Source organism: Talpa occidentalis, unplaced genomic scaffold, assembly GCF_014898055.3.
Source record: "Talpa occidentalis isolate TD23 unplaced genomic scaffold, MPIMG_talOcc4v2.1 talOcc4.13, whole genome shotgun sequence".
NCBI classification, from domain to species: domain Eukaryota; kingdom Metazoa; phylum Chordata; class Mammalia; order Eulipotyphla; family Talpidae; genus Talpa; species Talpa occidentalis.
The window spans coordinates 74360251-74380680 of NW_023601322.1; the positions used below are offsets into that span (position 1 = coordinate 74360251).

Consider the following 20430-nt stretch of genomic DNA (forward strand, 5'->3'; position numbering starts at 1 on the left):
CCTGCACTACCAGGGAGGCCCCAACAAGGGCATATTTTTAAGAAATCATGGCAATAATTCATTTTCCCCTTAACTCACCTCCCAGGACACTGATTCACCTACCAATGCTGGTCATTGCTCTGCCCCTAGACAAAAATGTGCACAGGGAAAAATTATGTATGGTTTCTGGGACTCATGGCCTAGATTCTGGGTTAAGCACCTCAGCAAGATATGAATATCCTTGTGTAATCTACTGAAGGGAAAGAATAGAGAAGACTATTCTCCTAACTCCCTTTGGATTCTTTACAGTATTACTTCCCTTCCCTCCTCTAAAAACACTTCCTTTGTACTTTTTGTTATCATCTACTTATGTCCTGACCATTCACTACATCTCATTCTTCAAAGATTTTGATCATTAGCACAATTTATGTCCACCCCAACCTTCAAAATTTTCCTGCAAACCTCCATGTCCACAGAGATCAAGGTTTTTCAATTTGCAGGTTATTACTAGGCAAGTCATATGTGTGTATGTGTGTGTATATATATATAAAATCAATTCAATGTACTATATTTAGTATATTTTTTAAAATGCAGCAAAACAATATATTGAAGCAGACTGTGCAGTTTGGACAGCTACTATTTTTAGAAATTTGTTTTAGATAAGTGTGTGAGTATACACCTATTTCATTTTGATACGTACCATGAAGTCACAGTAAAAATATGTAAAAAACATAATGCAGACAGTGCTTTCACCATCCTAGCCTCCACCGAACACTGATTATCATGAACAACTTTGGCCCCCTCGGGCAAGTCCCAGTTTCTTTAAGTTGTCCACCAACACTTTAAAGTTGGTGTTTCCCAGGACTCTATCACCCTTTCATTTCTCTTCACGTACTCCTTTCAGGTGACATGGCCCGTATTGCCAATTATCACTTACAAAGCAACAACTGCCAGTATTTCAAACATCAAACTCCAATATTCTATTCCCTAACGGACATTTACACACACACACACACACACACCCCTCCACCAATCTTAGTTAACCAAAGCCAAATTCACTATCTTCTGTAAAAATCTTTGTGGAATTTTAATCCTCTTATCCAAACACCTTGCAAGATGACATTTGATAAACTGGTCACTTTTTTTTAATTGTTGTAAAAACACAAACTTTACCATCTTAGCCATTTTTAAGTGTATAATAGTGTTAACTATGTACACAGTCATGCAAAGTATCACTAACAAAACCATTTTGTTTTGCAAAATTGAAATCCTATATCCAGTTAACAGCAATTCTCCTTTCGCTGTCTCTTTCTGCTTCCGCCCACTGGCAACTAGTATTTTCCTTTGTTTCTAGAATTTGGCTACTTAAATATCTTAAGTGGAATCATGCAGTCTTTGCCTTTTTGTTACTAGTTTATTTCACTTAGCATAACTTCCTCAAGGTTCATCCAAGTTGTAGCATATGATAGGATTCTCTCCCTTTTTAAAAGCTGAATAATATTCCATAGATAACACTATACACCAAATTTTCTTTATCCATTCATCTGCTGATGGATATTTAGGTTGCTGACACCTCTTATTATGAAAAATCCTAAAACAAACATGGATTTGAAAAATCTCTCTTCAAGATCATGTTTCCAATCTTTTCAATAGATACTCAGAAGTGGAATTACTGGATCATCTGAATTATTAAAAGTAATACTATTTAATTTTCTACAGCAGTTACATTATTTTACATCATACCAGCAGTGTACAGTGTATATTCCTCCAATTTCTCAGCATTCTCACCAGCACTTGTTTTTTCTATTTTTTGATAGTGGTCATTCTAACCACTGTAATGTGGTATGTCACTGTGGTTTTGATTTGCAGTTCCATGATGATTAGTGATATTTAGCATTTTTTCATATACTCATTGTCTATTTGAATATATGCTTTGGAGAAATATCCATTCAACCCCTTGGCCATTTTTTTATATCAGTTTTTGTTTTGTTGTTGAGTTACAGTTTTTTAAATGTTTTGATTAGTAATTAAGTGATAGCATTTGCAAATATTTTTTCCCATTCTGTAGAGTTGCCTTTTTCCTGAATAGTTTTCTTTAATGTGTAGAAGTTTTGAAGTGTGATGTAGTTTCATTTGTCTCTTTTGCTGTAGTCCTGTTCTTTCGTGTCATATTCAAGTAATCATTGCCAATTCACTATAATAACACTTTCTCCCTATGTTTTCTTCTAAGAGTTTTATAGTTTCAGGTCTCACAAATACAGTAAACAAGATATATCATCTCATGAAAACACATCATTTTAACCATTTAAAGTGAAAGCAAGAAACAGATTTCTAGTGTATCACCACCTAATATTATAATTACTTACTTCAACTTGGCAAGTCTGTCTCTGGTCTGATTAATTTCTTTTGATTTACTATGAAGCCAGTCTTCCAGCTGTTTTTTGTTGGGAAAATACCCTAACAAAGAAGTTAATTCATCGCTGTGTCTAGACTTTATTTTTCTGATTTGTTCATCTTTGTCAACCTATAGAAAAAAAATGCTTAAAGAATAAAGCTCACTATTTCCACATTATATCAAAAAACTCCAGATTAAAGCTCTAAGCTTAAAAACAGTACTATAAAAATATAAGAAAACATAAAATTTCTTAAGCTCACAGAGTAAAGATGACCTTTTTAATATATAATGAGTCTGATCATACAAGAAAACTTCTTTATTACATATAACAGCACTGCACATATAGGTGCTTGTGTTTATATTCCTGTTTTTTTTTTTAAGTAAGTTTTGATTTTTTTAATTTTAAAGATTTATTTTATTTATACGAGAGCTGGGGTACAGGCCAGATGTGTGGGAGGGTGAGAGGATTCACCAGAGACAGAGTGGGGAACAGAACAGGCAGATTGACGAAATACACTGCTGAGGGGAGCAGCGGGCGAGACAGGAGAGGTCTGCTGCACCATGTGGGATTCTCGCCGGCCAGCTAGGGATCGAACCCATACTGCAGAGGCCGCAAACAGCTTCATAGTGAGGCGCTCAACTGCCTGCGCCACCAGGGAGGCCCTATATATTCCTGTTTTATTAAATCTTTGTCCTTGGAAAATAGTTTTTAAGCTTCAAAGTATTTTAGAGTATTAACTTCATTTAGCCTCTGAAATATAAAGCCAATACTAACTAAACACTTCACAGTGTATCAGTTATGAAGTTAAGATACGGTATTTTAAATATCAGAAAGTATAATTAGAACAAAAATAGAAAAGCCATACTTTGTCTTTGGTCAGCATCTCCATCTGGGTACGTGTTGTCGTATGATGGTTTAATTGCTCCATCTCCTGGTCCAATTTACGCAGGGCCCTGTCTAGATCTGCTTTCTCATTTTGAAGGCTTGTTACTTCTGTTTTTAATGTTTCGATGTTGCTGTTTTCCTCAGCCTTGCTTAGTTCACGTGCCTTATCAATAATTCAGACAAATCCATGGGTTTATATATTTTGCGTTAAAAAAAGCAACAGTATACTAGAAACCAAATCCTCAAAATGGCAAAAATATTGTTTACATTTTTCTAATGCGGGGAAAAAACATAAAAACCCTAAGATTTTTAAAGAAAATATAATAAAGTTATACTTTATTGGCAAAGAATTATATAATTATAATTAATGGGATAATGGTAGAGATTTGATAAATCCGGAGTTTGCAATATATCCAAACATATAGCTAATGACTTCAACAATTATGTGTCAAGTACCCATGTAACTCATTATATTGCCTGGTATACATAAACTACAACAGAGTGATGTGATCTCTCACTGGTGCCTCCATCTCAACAAAGCAACATTGTGATAAAGTGCTAAAGTGAGGAAAGTGTATGCTAGATGGTGAGAGAAAAGTAAATGATAAATTATCCAGATGGGATCGAGAGGGAGATTTCCAAAACTTTACAGTGCTTACTTTGGTGTTGGAGATTGTGAAGGAGACAGATTAGAAACAAGGTAGAAAAATTGTAAATTCATGAAAAGATGGGTTAAAGAAAGTTTCTACCATGGAAAAAGTGGTGAAGTAGAAATGGTTATCATGTAAAATACATAATGTAAAATACATAATGGTTATCATGTAAAATACATAATGTATGGAACCTGAATGGAAAATACTTGTTTCTTTTTAAACTTCATTAAGTGGTTGTTAAGCAACAAACTCATAGGAATCACCTTGTTTTGACCACACATCTCTATGCCTCACTCTTACGAGAAACTGTCATAGATGATTCTAATTTCCAATCATCAGGTTCCAGAATCAAATAGTTGAATGACAAGATATGCAGCTTATATGAATTTATTTCATGCAAGATTAACAGACAAGGTTGAGATTTCAATTGAAATTCCATAGTATTACTATTAACAACAGATAAAAACTTTAATTGCAAGATTCTAAATGTCTTATATCTTAAAATTATTATTCAAAATAATATCATACTGCTTTTGTGAGCTCCTGGTCCAGTTCAAGAATCCTGTCTGAAGATCCTTCCAACTGTTGTAATTCAGACTTCACATTTTTCAGTTCATTCTGCTTTTTACTTAGGATCTCTGATTTTAGCTCAATTATTCTTCCCAGTCCAGTTTTCTTATCTCTTATTTCATCTATCTGTTTTTGTTTCAGAGTCTCTTTTTCTGCAAAGTCATCCTAAATGCATATGTAAAGAACAAACATGTAATAATTTTTTAATTTAGTAATTCATTAAGAAAAAGTTTCTGCACTGCAAAGTAACACATGTATACTGAGGACAATACAGAGAAATATAAAAAATATATAATGACTATCACCCAGAGATAAGCATTAACTTTGAACAGATTTTTCTTTACAATCAGCTTTAAAAAGAAATATCAAATTTTAAAGGTAGGTCTGCATTTCCTTCATAGTTTTATCCTTATAAATTTTACATATTGCTTCCATAAAGGTTTTTTCTACTTCACCATGGCAATTCTAACACTAATCCAAAAGAATAAAATGGGGTCTACCCCTAAATTATAACAATTACCACTGTTATTTACAATGGTAAATAACAATATTTACCATCAGATGGCTGGCAGTTTCTGCTTCCTTTTCTTGCCTCTCTTTCACAAGTTTGTGAAAATTTTTAATCTGTCTTTCACTAAATGGCCCATGCTCAAAGCCATCCAATTCTAGCTGTATTGCCAAAGATTGAATTAATGAATCTCTAGCTTGGATATGTTCTTGATGGCGATCTGCTTGTAGCTGTAGACGACCTATAAAAAGCACAACCATGGTAACTTTTTTCCAGCAGATTTTTAAAAAATTGAGATAATGCAGATACATATAATGGTTATATAAAGCAATACAGTAAGATCTCTTATATCCTTTGCCCAGTTTCCCCCAATAGTAACTCTGATATGGTATGAGAAATACAAATGTGGTTTTTCATCTCTGGTTCCTGGTACAAGCTGCTAAATGCTTAGAATTTCTGAGTGATGAGGTAAGAGAAACATCTTTTGTTATTCACAGTTAAGTCCCTTTCAGTCACTGCTGAGTTTATTCTATTGAAGTGACTCTTGGAGGTTAACAGCTGGTTGTCAGAGGAATGACCCATGTGAGTATAGATTAGGATCTTTCAGTACCAAGCCCCTCCCCCCAACTCTGGGAAGTGACTAGAGATTGAGTTCAATCACCAATGGCTAGTGATTTAATTAATCATTCCTACATAACAGAACTTCCATAAAAATCCTAAAAATAGGGGTTCAGAGGGATTCTAGGATGGGGAACACATTGTGGTTCTGAGAGAGAGTACCACCCAGAGGAAGCATGGAAGCTCCATGCCTCTTCCCATACCTGCCCTGAGCTGAGCTGTATCCTTTGTAACAAACTAGTTATAGGAGTGTCTCCTTGAGTCCTGAAAGTCATTATAACAAATTGAACTGTAGAACCTGAACTGTAAAACCCCTGATTTTATAGCAGATTCGTCAGAAGGTGAAGATAATATGGGCACTGCAAACAGCATCTGAAATGGGGTTAGTCTTGTAGGACTGAACCCTAAATCTATGGAGTCTGGGCAGTTAGTGTAAATACTGAATTAAACTGTAAGATACCCAATTAGTGTGTGCCAAGAATTTTGTAATTGTGTGGTGTGAAAAACGCATGCATCTAGTATCGGAATTATTGTGAGTAGAAAAAACTAGTTTTCTTTAAGTAAAAACTATTTTTACTTTTTTAAAGTAAAAACTATTAGTAAAACTACTGCATGATATCACAACTAGGATGCTGAGATTGATACAGTCCATCAAATGTTACTCAGATTTCCCCAAGTTTTACTCATATCCATTTCAATGTATGTGTGTATATATTAAATTTCATGCACTTTTATCACCTGAGACGGTTCATACACCCACAACAGTAAAGACACTGAATACTGCCAATATAATAAAAATCCTTCGTATTGTTTTTATAACCACAACCACACTGTCTTCGCCACTCCTCCTATGCAATAACTCTGGCAACTACCAAACTTGTCCTCCAAATTCTAAAATTTTAGCATTTCAAAAATGTTAAATAAATGGAAATATACTGCATATTAATCTTTTAACATCAGCTTTATTCACTAAGCTCAATTCCCTATAGATTCATGACTCATAAAAAAGAAAATGTATATTATAGTAGGAAAAAAGACCAAGTAAATATTTTGTCCTACCCTGTTCAATAAGAAGTTCTGATTTTTCTTGATTTAGAAGTCTAGATTCTTTATTTAATTTTTCCAGTTCACGCTGACAGTCGACCAGTCTCCTTTCTTTCTCCCGTACTGTTCTCTGATGATTGTGATATAAATCACTAAGTTGGTCATCAGTTCCTTGAAAAACCTGTATTTTTTTTTCCCAAAAAGAAAGAAACTTTAATGAATAAGTACAAGAAGATATTATTAAGATACAAAATAATAATCAAAATTTCTTTGGTTCATTTTAACACAAAAGTAACATAAATATCAGTATTTATTGCTTTTTAAATGTTAATGGCATCACAATATTCTCAAAAATTTGAAGTAGAACAAAATTCTACTACCACAAACCTTTTCCATTTTCTGTTCCAGTTCACAATTATCTTTCTCCATTTGTTTCTTTCGGATATCTAAGGCTTGAATTTCATTGTCAAGTCTCATTATTTTAGAGAGATTTTGTTCGATTTCCTTTAGACGATTCTGAAAATAAAACACTCTAAATAAATAAAATCCACTAAGTTTACCCTTAAATGAAGAGAAGTAAGATTACCAGGGTATGGCTTTCAGTAAAAATGCTCTCATTTAATAGTAACAACGCTGTAAAAGGGGAATAGAGACTCTGAAGAACAGAGACATTGACTTGCCCAAAGTCTAGGAACAAATTAAGAAAAGCAGGAATTAAATTCCACTTCTAACTCCAAAGCCATGACCTGTCCTCAACACCTCTCAATAGGCCATTCAGAGTCATTTTATGTAAAGTACCACATTTTAAGAATTTAATCCTTGTAAGAACTAGTAAGACGGCTGTAAACTTCTGGTGAGCCACTAGTGCTCTCTGAGCCATTGAAGACTATACTTTAATCCAAAAATGACTCTGAACAAGTGAAATGTGATAATGATTTTACTGGCCTGCTTGTAGGGACGGCTGGTTGCCTCATTTCCTAGGAATATGTGTAAACTAGCTCAGACTATTCTCTCTTTAGATGATACTGAGGATACTTTTCCAGGAATGGCATCTATGATTTTAAGGCTCACCGCCATCTTTTCTAAGACATTTAGACATTTTTAATTTAACACATTAACAGAGTACTCAGACACCAACTGTATGCTTTCATAGCTCCATCAAAAAGCATCCCCAACTTTAATCTCATTTACTATTAATACCTTGTGGTTTATATATTGAGTAGTATATAATCAACATAAAAATAGCAATTTTGTTTACTTTGTTCATTAATGTATAATCTTCCATGTAATAGATGTTCAATATATTAGCTGAATGAAAGATGTGAAAAAATTATTTTACCAATAATGGTCATACCTATCAATGACTGGATGCCTACTACGTTGCAGACATTGTAGCAGGTGCTGCTATACATTGTTTTATCTTTATGAAACTACTCACTAAACATAAGACTTAATTTGTACGACTTAACTTGTACAAAAACCACATAATTAACAACGAGAGATAAAACTGGACAGCAGCGTGGTATATTGGCTAAGACCACAGGTTCCAAGTGCTGGAATAATTGTATTTTTGTAAGCAAAGGAATAAAGCTCAACGTTAACCTCATACCATATTCAAAAATTAGCCTGAAATGGGGAATACACTTAGATGAAAATGCGTTAAGAACTGAAGCAAATTTCCCAGGGAGATACTCAAGAGAGATAAAAACATATCTCAAAACAAAGACCTGTATACAAAAGTTCGGAGCAGTCTTACGTGTTAAGAGCTAAAAGCTGGAAAACAACCTAATATCCATCAACCAAGGAACAGAGAACAAACTGCAATACATCATATAAGGGAATATCCTCAGCAATAAAAGGTAATGAACCACTCATTATGTGCAAGAACATAAAAGGAAAACCATTATGCTAACAAGCCAGACACAAAAGGCAGCATGATATATAATTCCATTTATGTGACACTCTGGAAAAGACAAAACTCTGACAGAAAACCAATCAGTGATTACCAAGGGCTGGGAGTACCAAGGAAACTGACAAAGAACCTTGAGAGAATTTTCTGGGGTGATGGATATGTTCCATATCTTGACTGTATTGGTAGTTAGGCAACTGTATGTGTTTGTCCAAAACACATTCAACTATACACTTTAAAAGGGTGGCTTTTTTCCTATATGTAAATCCCAGCATTATTCCTTATTCCAATGTGAACACCTGTTCCTCATTTTGTTGTTTCTAAAATGTCACATGGTTACTATGGAGCTTACAAATGCATTTTAAAGAGCTTACAAATGCATTTTAAAGAGCTTCAATCAGCATAAATACACCTTCAGGTCATTTATATCACCTGTGAAAAAAATTCTGTGCTCAAAAAATATCTTTCGAGCAGTTAAACACAGAGAACTGAATTGATTTTTTTTTAAAGATTTATTTACGCATACAAGAACAGGGGTATAGGCCAGAGGTGTGGGGGTGGAGGATTCACCAGAGACAGAGTGGGGAACAGAACAGGCAGACTGACTGAAATACACTGCTGAGGGGAGCAGCAGGTGAGTCAAGAGAGGTCTTATGTGTCATGTGGGTATCTTCGTGGCTGGGGATCGAAATCATGCTGCAGTGGTTGCAGACAGCTTCATAGGTTGCGTCTTAACCCTTTGCACCACCAGGGAGGCCCCGGAATGGATTTCTTAAGAGCACTGAATTTTAACACTTCAGCTATGGTACTCTACTTCTCAGAAATTGATTGGCTTCTCTCTGTGTTTTCACTGCCTCTTGGCAGCATTAACATTAATGGGTTGAATCTTTTGTGATATCTTTAGTTGCTTCATTCCTTAAATACCACCAGTCACCAGGTCCTGTGGATGCCTTCTTTGATATCTGTATTTCAGCTTAAACCCCAGAGCACACCACCTCTTTGCAGACAATAAAAAAGTTTAGTGTTTAAAACTTAAGTGTTTAGTGTGACATGAGATTTCCTTGCTAGTATTCAGAGACAGTTTACAATATACTCTCCCTGTGTCTCTTAATTATCTACCCAATTATGATCATTAAAATCATATCCCAAATTCAGTTCTATGAAATTCTTTTTGGTCACCTTAATCAGAAATTCCTTTTCTTCCTTCTCAGAGCTCTTAGAGAAAGTTCTTTTCTGTCTTTGTGTGTGGCTTGTCATCTTTTCAAGTAGGCTATTCCCGAAGAAAATAAAATGTGTTCCAATATCTTGGTAATTATCACAGTATCTACAGAGAATTATCAGGACAATTTATCCTAAAATATAACACACTTTGTCACCTTTTTGTCTACTGAACTAAATTTTAAACTCCGCTCTCCATAATCTAATACCAATTCTTATCTCCCACTCTGTTTAACCTGATTTATTTAATCCATTTATTTATTGTGTGCTTCTTCGCACAATCTTGTTTTGACTAGCTTTATGTATAAATATGTACACATACACAAACGTATGTTTGATCTATGTGTGTGTATTTGTGTTTGTATATATGTGTCTATATAAGTTATTGGTAGGATATACCTGGGAGGTCAGAAATGAAGTGCATCATTTTCAACTAATCTGTAATTTTTTATACTGTAAATATGTATTTCTTTAAAAAATAAAAAAATAAATACAAGCCTACTTAAAATGCCTTTTAGTCTGTCAATCTGATTTTTTTCCCATTCTTTATGGTCCATTTCAGCCTTGCTTCCTCCTGGAAATGCTCATGATTTACTTCTATTCAAAGTTATCATTTTTAAAAACAGCTTTACTGAGATACATTTAAAGTGTACAATTTAATGGTTTTTAGTATATTCAGAGTTGTACAACCATCACCACAATCTAATTTTCAGACATTTTCAAATTCCAAAAATGAACTGTAGCCATTAGCAGTTGCTATTCATTCTTCTCTATCCTCTAATAGAGACAATCACTAATCCATTTTATATCTCTATACATTTACCTAGTCTGAACATTTTGATATTTTAAGTAGAATCACAAAATACATGGTCTTTTGTAATTAGCTTCTGTCACTTAGCATAATATTCTGGGGGCTCTTGTATGTTGTAGGACATATCAGAGCTGTTTTCATTTTTAATGGCTGTTAATATTTCAATGTATGGCTATGCCACATTTGAGTTGTACACACTTTTTGGCTCTAACAGTTAAGGCTGCTATGAACATTCTTATACAAATTTTTGTGTAGACGTATGTTTTAATTTTTCTTGGTTATAAAATACTGAGGAAGTGCTGAGTCAGGTCATATGATAGCTCCATATGTTCAGCATTTTAAGGAAGCTAAATTGTTTTCCAAAGTGACTGCACTACTTACATTCCTACCAGCATACATGATGGTTCTGTTTTTTCACATTCTCAACAACACTTGCTATTGTATGTTTTTATAACCGCTCTAGCTAGTGTGAAGTGACAGCTCATTGAGATCTTGATTTGCCTGATATTGCTGAACTTTGAACGTTGTTTCAAGTGCTTAGTGGACACAAATAGAGCTTCCGTGGGGAATTACCCGTTCAGATTCTTTGCCCATTTTCAAATTGTGTTATTTTTTTAATTACTGAGTTAAAAGAGTTCTTTGCAAGTTTCATATACAAGTCCCTTATCATAAAATGACTTGCAAATATTTTCTCCCATCCTAAGGATTGTCATGTGCTTTCTTCATAGTATAGTTTGTAGAACAGAAGATTTTTATTTTGGGGGCCTCCCTGGTGGTGCAAGGGGTTAAGCATATCAACACTATGAAGCGATCCACAGCCACTGCAACATGAGTTCGATCCCTGGCCAGGGAGGTGACCCACATGGCACAGCAGACCTCTCCTGTCTCGCCTGCTGCTCCCCTCAGCAGTGTATTTCAGTAGATCCGCCTGTTCGGTTTCCCACTCCGTCTCTGGTGAATCCTCTTACCCCTCACAACTATGGCCTGTACCCCAGTTTTGTACGCATTAATAAATCTTTAAAAAAATAGAAAAAGATTTTTATTTTGATAAAGCCTACTTTATTCCTTTCTCCTCATTTATGTTAGTTACCATCTTTAACTCACAGAAAAACCTATTTCCTAAACTGTATACTCCTAACTATCTTTGAAAGGATTCTCTTTTTTTCCCCAACTAGTTTGGAAGTTCCTTAAAAGCAAAGTCGAAGTCTTTGGCTTTCTGATCTCCAAGAGCAGCTGCCACAGTACTATGCACAAAATAATAATGTCACTAAAGGACACATTAATGTCAATATACACTGGGACAGAAACAAAAACCAAAACTTTGCTAGTATACAATCCAAAGACCTACATCAGTATCTATAGGTGAATTAAAAGAAAAAATCATTAATTTAAAATTTTTTAATCTATTATTGGAAACCTAGGAAACAGTCATTTTCAAGAATGCTCTCACGAATTTAGACTAGGATTACATTACAAGTAAGCACATTGTTGCAATCTCCTTACACCTATAGCCCTAAGTGAAGTATACCCTGGCATTCAAGAAATACTCCATAAATGCTTGTAAAATGAGTAAGAGTGGGATTTCCTCAAGGTCTTTGCTATAAGCCAGAGTTTTAAAAGCAATATTCACTTGCAAATATATTATCCAACAATTACAAATTTGCAATGCCAAGAACATCCTGCAAATTATAAAAATTTCGTAGAAGTCTGTCAATAAAAACGTCTCCTAAAAAATACAGAAATGTTAAGATTGGGTCATTACACTGATAGTTAACAACCAGTCATCTATTTTACTCATTTAATATTAGGCCACAAATTTGTTGACTCTGAAATCTAAGTTTTTTGGGCAAATTTAAGACTAAATATCTGATTTAGACCTAAGACATTAATCATAACAGTATAACAGTATATAGTCTGTAATTTTTTTAAAAATATACATACCATTAAAATTCATGTAAAAATAAAGTTCTTTCTGTATGAGTGCTACTATGGTGAAAGATGACTTTACCCTTAACATACAAGAAATCAAATTACCTTTAAAGGATCAAGTTCGTTCTCATAGGATTTAACAATATCCTTTGAAGATGTCAACTGGGCTTCCTTATTAGTAATCTGAGTACGAATCTCACAAGCCTTTTCCTTATTTTGCTTCAGGTATTTTAGTTCTGTTTGGCATTCTTTTACTTTTTGACCTTGTGTGTGACGTACCTGCCGAAGTGTTTCCAAGGCTTTAATGTACCTTTGAAGATATTAAATAACAATCAAGTTTCTGGCTAAGTAACACATGCTGCAGTGATACAATGGAATATTATACTGTCATAGTTTTTAATCCCTTAGAAAATCCTTAAGACATTAACCATGGACAGCAGAAATTTACATTTACATTTCTACTGTCAACCAGATAAGTAAACATGCACAGAAAGGGAAACCACTAAGTAGATGCTCTGGTGAGAGGTAATGATGACAAGTAAAATTTTTGCTTTTAAACTTTTTTGTTTTAAAAAAGAAGCATCCAAATTGCATCTATGGTGCAATAATTTAATGGGCTACAAAGTTTAATTAAAGATTACAAACCTTGTTGCTGAAAAAATCTCATCAAATTTTTGCTTCAAAGCTTTTCCTTCACTTAAAGGCCAGTTAGAATCTTCTTGGTGACAGAAAATGACATTATTTAGCACAGACTTGGAAACCCCTAGAGAACTTATCATTTCCCGGTCAATTTCTGCACATTTAGAGCTGAGACTGACTTTTTCACCATGCCTACAGAAAATGAAAATCAAGAATTTATGTAAGATAATCTCCAAATGTATGTATTCCTTTTCTATTGCTCAGCCAATCCTTCATGTTGCACTTTTTAAAAGTAAGAAAAGTCCTGTCGTCCATCCCCTGTTATATCTTTCTTATGTGAAAAGGTGTAATTCCTAAATTATTTAGCAGTTCACTAATGAGAAAGTATGTAAAGCAGAATGGTACAGGAAAAAGATGACAGAATTTACTCAAAATATACCTGGACTTTTAAATATAGTGATTTAAAATACTTACAGATAATATGTAGAGGAAAATAAACAATCTTGCATCTCCAAGCAACTTAACAAAACATAATGATCTACCATGATAGGCAGGTAGCTAAAGACTGTGTAATTTAAAAAAGGGATTGTTCAGTAACAGATATAAGGTAACATGAAGAGTAAATGCAAACTTTAGTGGTGCCCATCCAAGCAAATCCAGGGACGATTCTTAAGCAGCAGACCGCAAGTTCTAGGGTCACAGTGACAAAACAATCCAATAGAAAGAATTGCCTCAGGTTCTTTGAAATGAGTTCCTTACATCACTATATCTAGGATCAGGCGCATCCCCGTCCTTGGATTCTGAGAGATCTCTTACATCGTTCATCAGATGGATAAATTCAACATTTTCTTTCTTATCTTCTATCTAGTATCTATCAGCAACTTGACTAAGCAGGTAGAGACAATGTCTATATGTATTACACTGAATGTACTGAGTATGTTTCACAGGGAGGAAAAATGGACACAGATCAATCAGGAGTTTATTACATTAGACCAGAGAAAGAAGATGGTTATCATAAGATGGAGAGAAACAGACTTGAGACATTTAGGTTAACTCTACAGGACTGGGTACATATGGCAGGGAAGTATAAAGAAAGATTCAAGCTCTTGGCTTGTGTCACTGGATAGATATGGTGTCACTCACTGAAATGAGAAGCACTGCAGGTTGTGGGATGTTTTTAAAGGGGAGTCAAAAGGAAAAGATTGCAAGCTTGGTTTTAAACATGCTGAATCTGAGATTTCTTTTAAAGAACTGCTAGGAAATGAGAGAAGCATTAGTGGCCATGGGTCAGCAACCCAAGTATCCACGAATAGATAAATGGATAGGAAAAGGTGTGGGCACGCATGGGCTGCACATACTCACATAGACATTTGGGAGGATATTATTCAACCACAAAAAAAAGAAAATCTTGCCATTTGTGACACGAATGGATTTTGAGGGCACTATGCTAAGAAAAGTAAGGCAGAAAGAGACAAATAGTATATATGCAGTCTTAAAACAAAAAACCCCAAGCTCACAGATACAGAGAACAGACTGGTGGTTGCTAGGTGTGGGGGATAAGAAGTAGGTGATTCTCCTCTCTGGCTCTGGTGAATTCTCTCACCCTCCTGTGCATCTGACTGTACCCAGTGCGTGTATAAATAAATAAATAAATCTTTTTTTTTAAAAAAAAAAAAGAAGTAGTGAAGTGTTTCCTTTTGTGTTTGTACTCTTAAGTTTTTGCTTTGTTGTTAATGTGAAGTTTAGGTATATAACATCTTACATCTTATAACATAAGATGTTATAACACCTTATAACATCATATCATCTTATGTATATATTGTTCCATTTGCATTGATTGCTTACTTATATTTGAACACATTTCAAATCTTTACATTTTTACTCTTGTTTCATTTTTTTACATTTTGATGTATTATTTTACATCTTTGTTATTTATTTCCCTTGATTAAATGTTGTAGCTTTAGTTAATTTTACTGCTCTTTTCTTTCATTGTTCACTCTTTTTTTTTTTTTAAAGATTGATGTATTTATACAAGGACCGGGGTACAGGCCAGATGCGAGGAAGGGTGAGAGGATTCACCAGAAAAAGAGCAGGGAACAGAACAGACAGACTGACTGAAATACACTGCTGAGGGGAGCAGCGGGCGAGACAGGAGAGGTCTGCTGCACCATGTGGGTATCACTCCGGCCGGCTGGGATCCCACCCACACTGCAGAGGCTGCAGATAGCTTCACAGCACTGCGCTCAGCCTCCTGCGCCACCAGGGAGGCCCTTAATGTTCATCATTACTGTAAATTTATCTTTTCTAGTGAGTTTTTTTTTTTCTTTTGTATGTTTTTTTTTTTTCTGGGGGGAGCTTTTATTCAGGTACCTTTTCTGTTTAGAGGAAGCCATGTAAACATTCTTTGCAACACCTTTTACTGGGGATGTTTTAATTTTTTTCTTCACATTTACTTATCACTTAATCCCTTTTTTTAGAGAATAGTGAGCAACCTGTTTTCTAAAAGGGTCTTCTTGAGCAGTGATGATAGCAAAACTGTTTTTTTTTTTTTAAAAAAAGATTTATTTATTTGTGCAGACAAGAACTGGAATACAGGCCAGAGGTGTGAAGGGTGAGACCATTCACCAGAGACAGAGTGGGGAGAATAAGCAGACTGAAATACACTGCTGAGAGGAGGAGCAGGTGAGTCAGGAGAGGTCTGCTGCGCCATGTGGGTAGCTCCCTGCCCGGGAATCAAACTCGTGCTGCAGAGGCTGCAGATAGCCCCATAGTTTGTGTTTTAACCCCGTGCGCCACCAGGGAGACCCACAAAATTGTTTTTCTATAATAACTTGTCACTAGACTTCCTCTTAAACACTGAGCCTATTTTCTTTCCTTGCAAAATAGGAAAAATGTATACTGATGGATTGGGCATTTATTTTATTATCTTTGAAGTAGAGTTAAATGGGCCTCCCTCGTGGCACAGTGGGTTGAGCACAGTGCTGTGAGGCTGCCCACAGCCTCTGCAGCGCGGGTTCATTCCCTGCCAGCCAAGGAGATTCCCACATGGCGTGGCAGACCTCTCCTGTTGCACCCACGGCTCCCCTCAGTAGTGTGTTTCAGTTGTCTGCCTGTTCTGCTCTCTGCTCTGTCTCTGGTGCGTCCTCTCACCCTCCCACGCCTCTGGCCTGTACCCCAGCTCTTATATTAAAAAAAATAAATAAATAAAGAGGCGCGACAGACCTCTCCTGCTGCACCCACTGCTCCCCTCAGCTGTGTATTTCATCACTCTGCCTGTTCTGTTCCCCGCTCTGGTGAATTCTCTCACCCTCCCACGCTTCTGACTGTACCCAGTGCTTGTATAAATAAATAAACAAATCTTTAAAAAAAATAGTTAATTTTTTTTTTTTAAAAGTGACTGTTGTATTGATGTACCACACCTAATCTGTTACTTTTTGACAAAGGAGGTACATGATTTTAGGTTAGCTTTTAGTGTTTCGCCCCCCACCCCCCACTTTTTCATTGTGAGAAGTGATAGGTTTTATTCGTGGAAACTAAAAATGAAAGTACAATTATTTCAATGAAAAAACATGGATGTGGTACAAAGTTGTACTTCACTGTACCTTTTATATATTTTCTAAAGAATGCAATGCAAGTATGTCTGAGCATTTTCAAGGAAAAAAGAATGTTGTAAGGCTTGCCATATATCAACAAAGTCTTATTAACAGTTTATTTAAAAATATTAGTTTTTTCACTTCTGAAAATTAAAAACAGAATTAATTTCCATTTAAAAAAAAAAAAAAACCAAACATCACTGGGGAATTCTACCAAATGATTAAGGAAGATCTAATACCCATCTTTCTCAAACTCTTCTAAAAAAATCAAAGACAAGGGAACACTTCATACCTCCTTTTATAAGATCTGCATTACCTTGATACCAAAACCAGGCAAGGACATCACACACAAAAAAGAAAACTACAGGCAACTAGCTCATGACAAAGGAGTCAGGAGCATACACTGGAGAAAGCAGTCTTTTCAATAAATGGGAAAACTGGGTAGCCACATGCAAAAGAAAAAAACTACACAACTATTTTATAACATATACAAACACAAATGCAAAAGAATTGAATATATGGTCAAAATCGAGTGATAAAGCTCTTTGACATCGGTCTTACAGATGTCTTGGTATTTATCTCCAACAGCAAAGGAAAAAAAGAAAATTTAAAAAAGGGGGGATCACTATGAACTAAAAGGCTGCTGCACAGTGAAAGAAACCATCATCACAATGAAAGGCACCCCCTTCTCACTGAAAGTATTTGCAAGCCTTGTATCAGACAAGAGATTAATATCCAATATATATAACAACTCATACAAGTCAACAAAAACAAAACCCAATTAAAAAGCACAGGATCCAAAAAAGCATTCACCAAATAAAATATAAAGATGGCCAACAGACACATGAAAAGATGTTCTTCATTGCTTATCATTAGGGAAATGCACATCAAAATCAAAATGAGATTTCACCTCACACCTATTAGAATGGCTGTTATCAAAAAGATAAGAAAGAACAAGTGTTGCTAGGAGGTGGAGAAAAAGGAAATTTCATGCAAGGCTGGTAGGAATATAAATTGGTACAGCTATTTATGAAGGTACAGCCAAAACAGTATGGAGGTTGCTCAAAAAATTAAAAACACAACTACAATATGACCCAGCCACAAAAAATATAGCAGTTCTACTTGTTGGTATTTATCCAAATATAAAACTAGTAATCCAAAAAGTTATATGCAAGCTTATGTTTACTGCATTCACACAGCCAAGATATGAAAACAAATTACATGTTTACTAAAAGATGAATGGATAAAAATGTGGTATAGATACACAATGGAATACTATTCAGTTATTAAAAAAGGGCTAAAATTTTGCTAGTTGTGACAACATGAATGTATCTTGAGGAGATTATGCTAAGCAAAGTCAGAAGGAGAAAAGATAAATACCATTGGATTTTACTCATATATGCAATATAAAGAAACAAAGCAAAGGAACAAACAAAATTAAAACAAAAACAAAACAAATCCTTAGACTCTGGTAACAGAATGGTGGTTACCAGAGGGGAGGTTATGTGTATATGTGGGGGATCACAGAGAGGAGGTCGACTGGTTGGAGGTGGAGGGAAAGACAGCTGCTGGAGGGCATGGTGTGGTATACACAGTTGCTGAGCTGTGAAACCATATACCTGAAACTTACACAGCATTGTAAAGTACTATTAAGGTGTTTTTGTTTTTGAGTTAAATGTTGGTAGTGGGGTGGCAGGTGGTGTTTATGTATATAGGAACAGAGAGTACATAGGAACGCTACTTCCTCCTCAGTTTTGGTGAGAACATGAAACTGCTCTAAAAAATAAAGTCTGTTAAAAGAAATTAATATGCTTCCATAAAACAAACAAGTAGGAAAAAGACAGTCTTACAGACCTAAAAACCAGAAAATAAACAGACATTCAAATATAAAACGGACACGTACCTTGTTCTAGTAATGACTCCTTCCAGGGTATGGAATTCTAACTTTTTGCTTTTCTGAGTACACACCATAGATCTCTGTACAGCTATAAGTTCTCCATTGACATCACGAAACTGTAGACGAATCTGGGCTCTAACATCTGTTTCTTGAGCAACCTTGAAAGGAAATTAGAGAAAAATTTTGCTACCTTAATATCAGAACATTAGTTGCGAAAGTAAAGGTATAAAGCAATCTCACCAAAAAAACCCAAAAAACAAAAAGAACAACCCCACCTTAAATCTCCAAAATGAGTGACACTTTTACATGCTCTTTAAAATATGGCATGAAGGGGCCTCCCTGGTGGCGCAGCAGTTGAGCGCTGGGTTGCGAAGCTGCCTGCAGCCTCTGCAGCGCTGGTTCGATACCCAGCCACCGGGTGAGGGTCCCACATGGTGCGCAGACCTCTCCTGCAACCCGCTGCTCCCCCCAGCAGTGTACCTCGTCAGTCTGTCTGTTCTGCTACCCACTCTGGCTCTGGTGAATTCTCTCACCCTCCCGCGCTTCTGACTGTACCCAGCACTTGTAGAAAAACATAAATAAAATCTTAAAAATATATATATATATAAAAAAAATATGGCATGAAGTTTAACTAATTCACCAAAATTGTTCTATATTGTCTACTCCCCTTATTTAAGTGTTATTAGATCAAGTATGTGGATTTTTCAAATAAATGAATTTTATCTTTTACGTAAACGAAGTGTTTTTTAAAATATATTTTTATAAACAATCACAAGATTATGGAAAAGTAGGAATACAATATGCAAAACATTACCCCTTGAACCACCTGAGGGTAAATTGCTGATCTGGTATCCCATCCCTACTATTTCTACAAAACACAAACATTGTCAACCGTAAGTCAAGAAATTGACAGCTACATACTAATTTCATATGGTCCTCAAATCCCATTCAAGTTGTCTGTTGTTCCATTTGTCCTTTAAACAAAAGGGTCCAATTCAGAATTACACACTGCATTACACTGTTCAGAGTTACACAATGTTATCGTGTCTCTTTAGTTTCTTTCAAACTGGGAACAGTTGCTCAAATTTTCCTTAATTTTCATGACAGATAAATCGACAGTTACTTGGAAAATAATTATTTTATAGCATTTCACCCCCAATTTAGGTTTGTCCTCATAACTGAAGTATGCCTTTCTGGCAAGGATAATATATAAGTAATATATAAGTCATGGTGTTCCTTTATTGCATTTTTTTTTTAAGGTTTATTTATTTATTTATACAAGCACTGGGTACAGTCAGAGCGCGGGAGGGTGAGAGAATTCACCAGAACAGGGAACAGAACAGGCAGACTGATGAATAAATACACTGCTGAGGGGAGCAGCGGGGGAGGCAGGAGAGGTCCGTCACGCCATGTGGGACCCTCGCCGGCGGCAGGGGATCGAACCTGCGCTGTAGAGGCTGCGGGCAGCTTCGCAGCCCAGTGCTCAACCACTGTGCCACCGGGGAATCCCCGCCCCTGTACCTATTGATGCATACATCTTCTTTATTGTTATTGTGGCAAAGCATACTGGTTAGTTTTCAAAACAAATCTTGCATTCCTGAGATAAGCCCTATTAGTTTTGGTTTGTCACTCTCTGTGTATTCCTGATTTTGATTTGCTAGTATTTTGCTAAGAATTTTTTAAATCTATGTTTATGAGAGGTATTCATCTGTAGTATTCTTGTAATATCTGGTTTTGGTATCATGTTAATACTAGCCTCATAAAATGAATTACAATGTACT

General features: G+C 35.6%; 2 protein-coding genes across 4 annotated transcripts in view; one reads left to right on the forward strand and one right to left on the reverse strand.

Annotated features, from left to right (window-relative positions):
- The window catches only part of KIF3A (kinesin family member 3A), a 196958-nt gene that overhangs the window by 152138 nt on the left and 24390 nt on the right, over nt 1-20430 (forward strand). The gene's annotated exons all lie outside the window — the stretch shown is intronic.
- The window catches only part of RAD50 (RAD50 double strand break repair protein), a 200122-nt gene that overhangs the window by 41117 nt on the left and 138575 nt on the right, over nt 1-20430 (reverse strand). For all 3 annotated transcript variants that reach the window (XM_054694406.1, XM_054694407.1, XM_037509366.2), the window contains 9 exons: nt 18656-18807; nt 13166-13351; nt 12626-12830; nt 7041-7169; nt 6669-6834; nt 5039-5232; nt 4442-4648; nt 3241-3423; nt 2346-2503 (listed from right to left, as the gene is read on the reverse strand). In XM_054694406.1, coding sequence (XP_054550381.1) covers nt 2346-2503; nt 3241-3423; nt 4442-4648; nt 5039-5232; nt 6669-6834; nt 7041-7169; nt 12626-12830; nt 13166-13351; nt 18656-18807 — 1580 coding nt within the window. The remainder of the gene's footprint in view (nt 1-2345; nt 2504-3240; nt 3424-4441; nt 4649-5038; nt 5233-6668; nt 6835-7040; nt 7170-12625; nt 12831-13165; nt 13352-18655; nt 18808-20430) is intronic.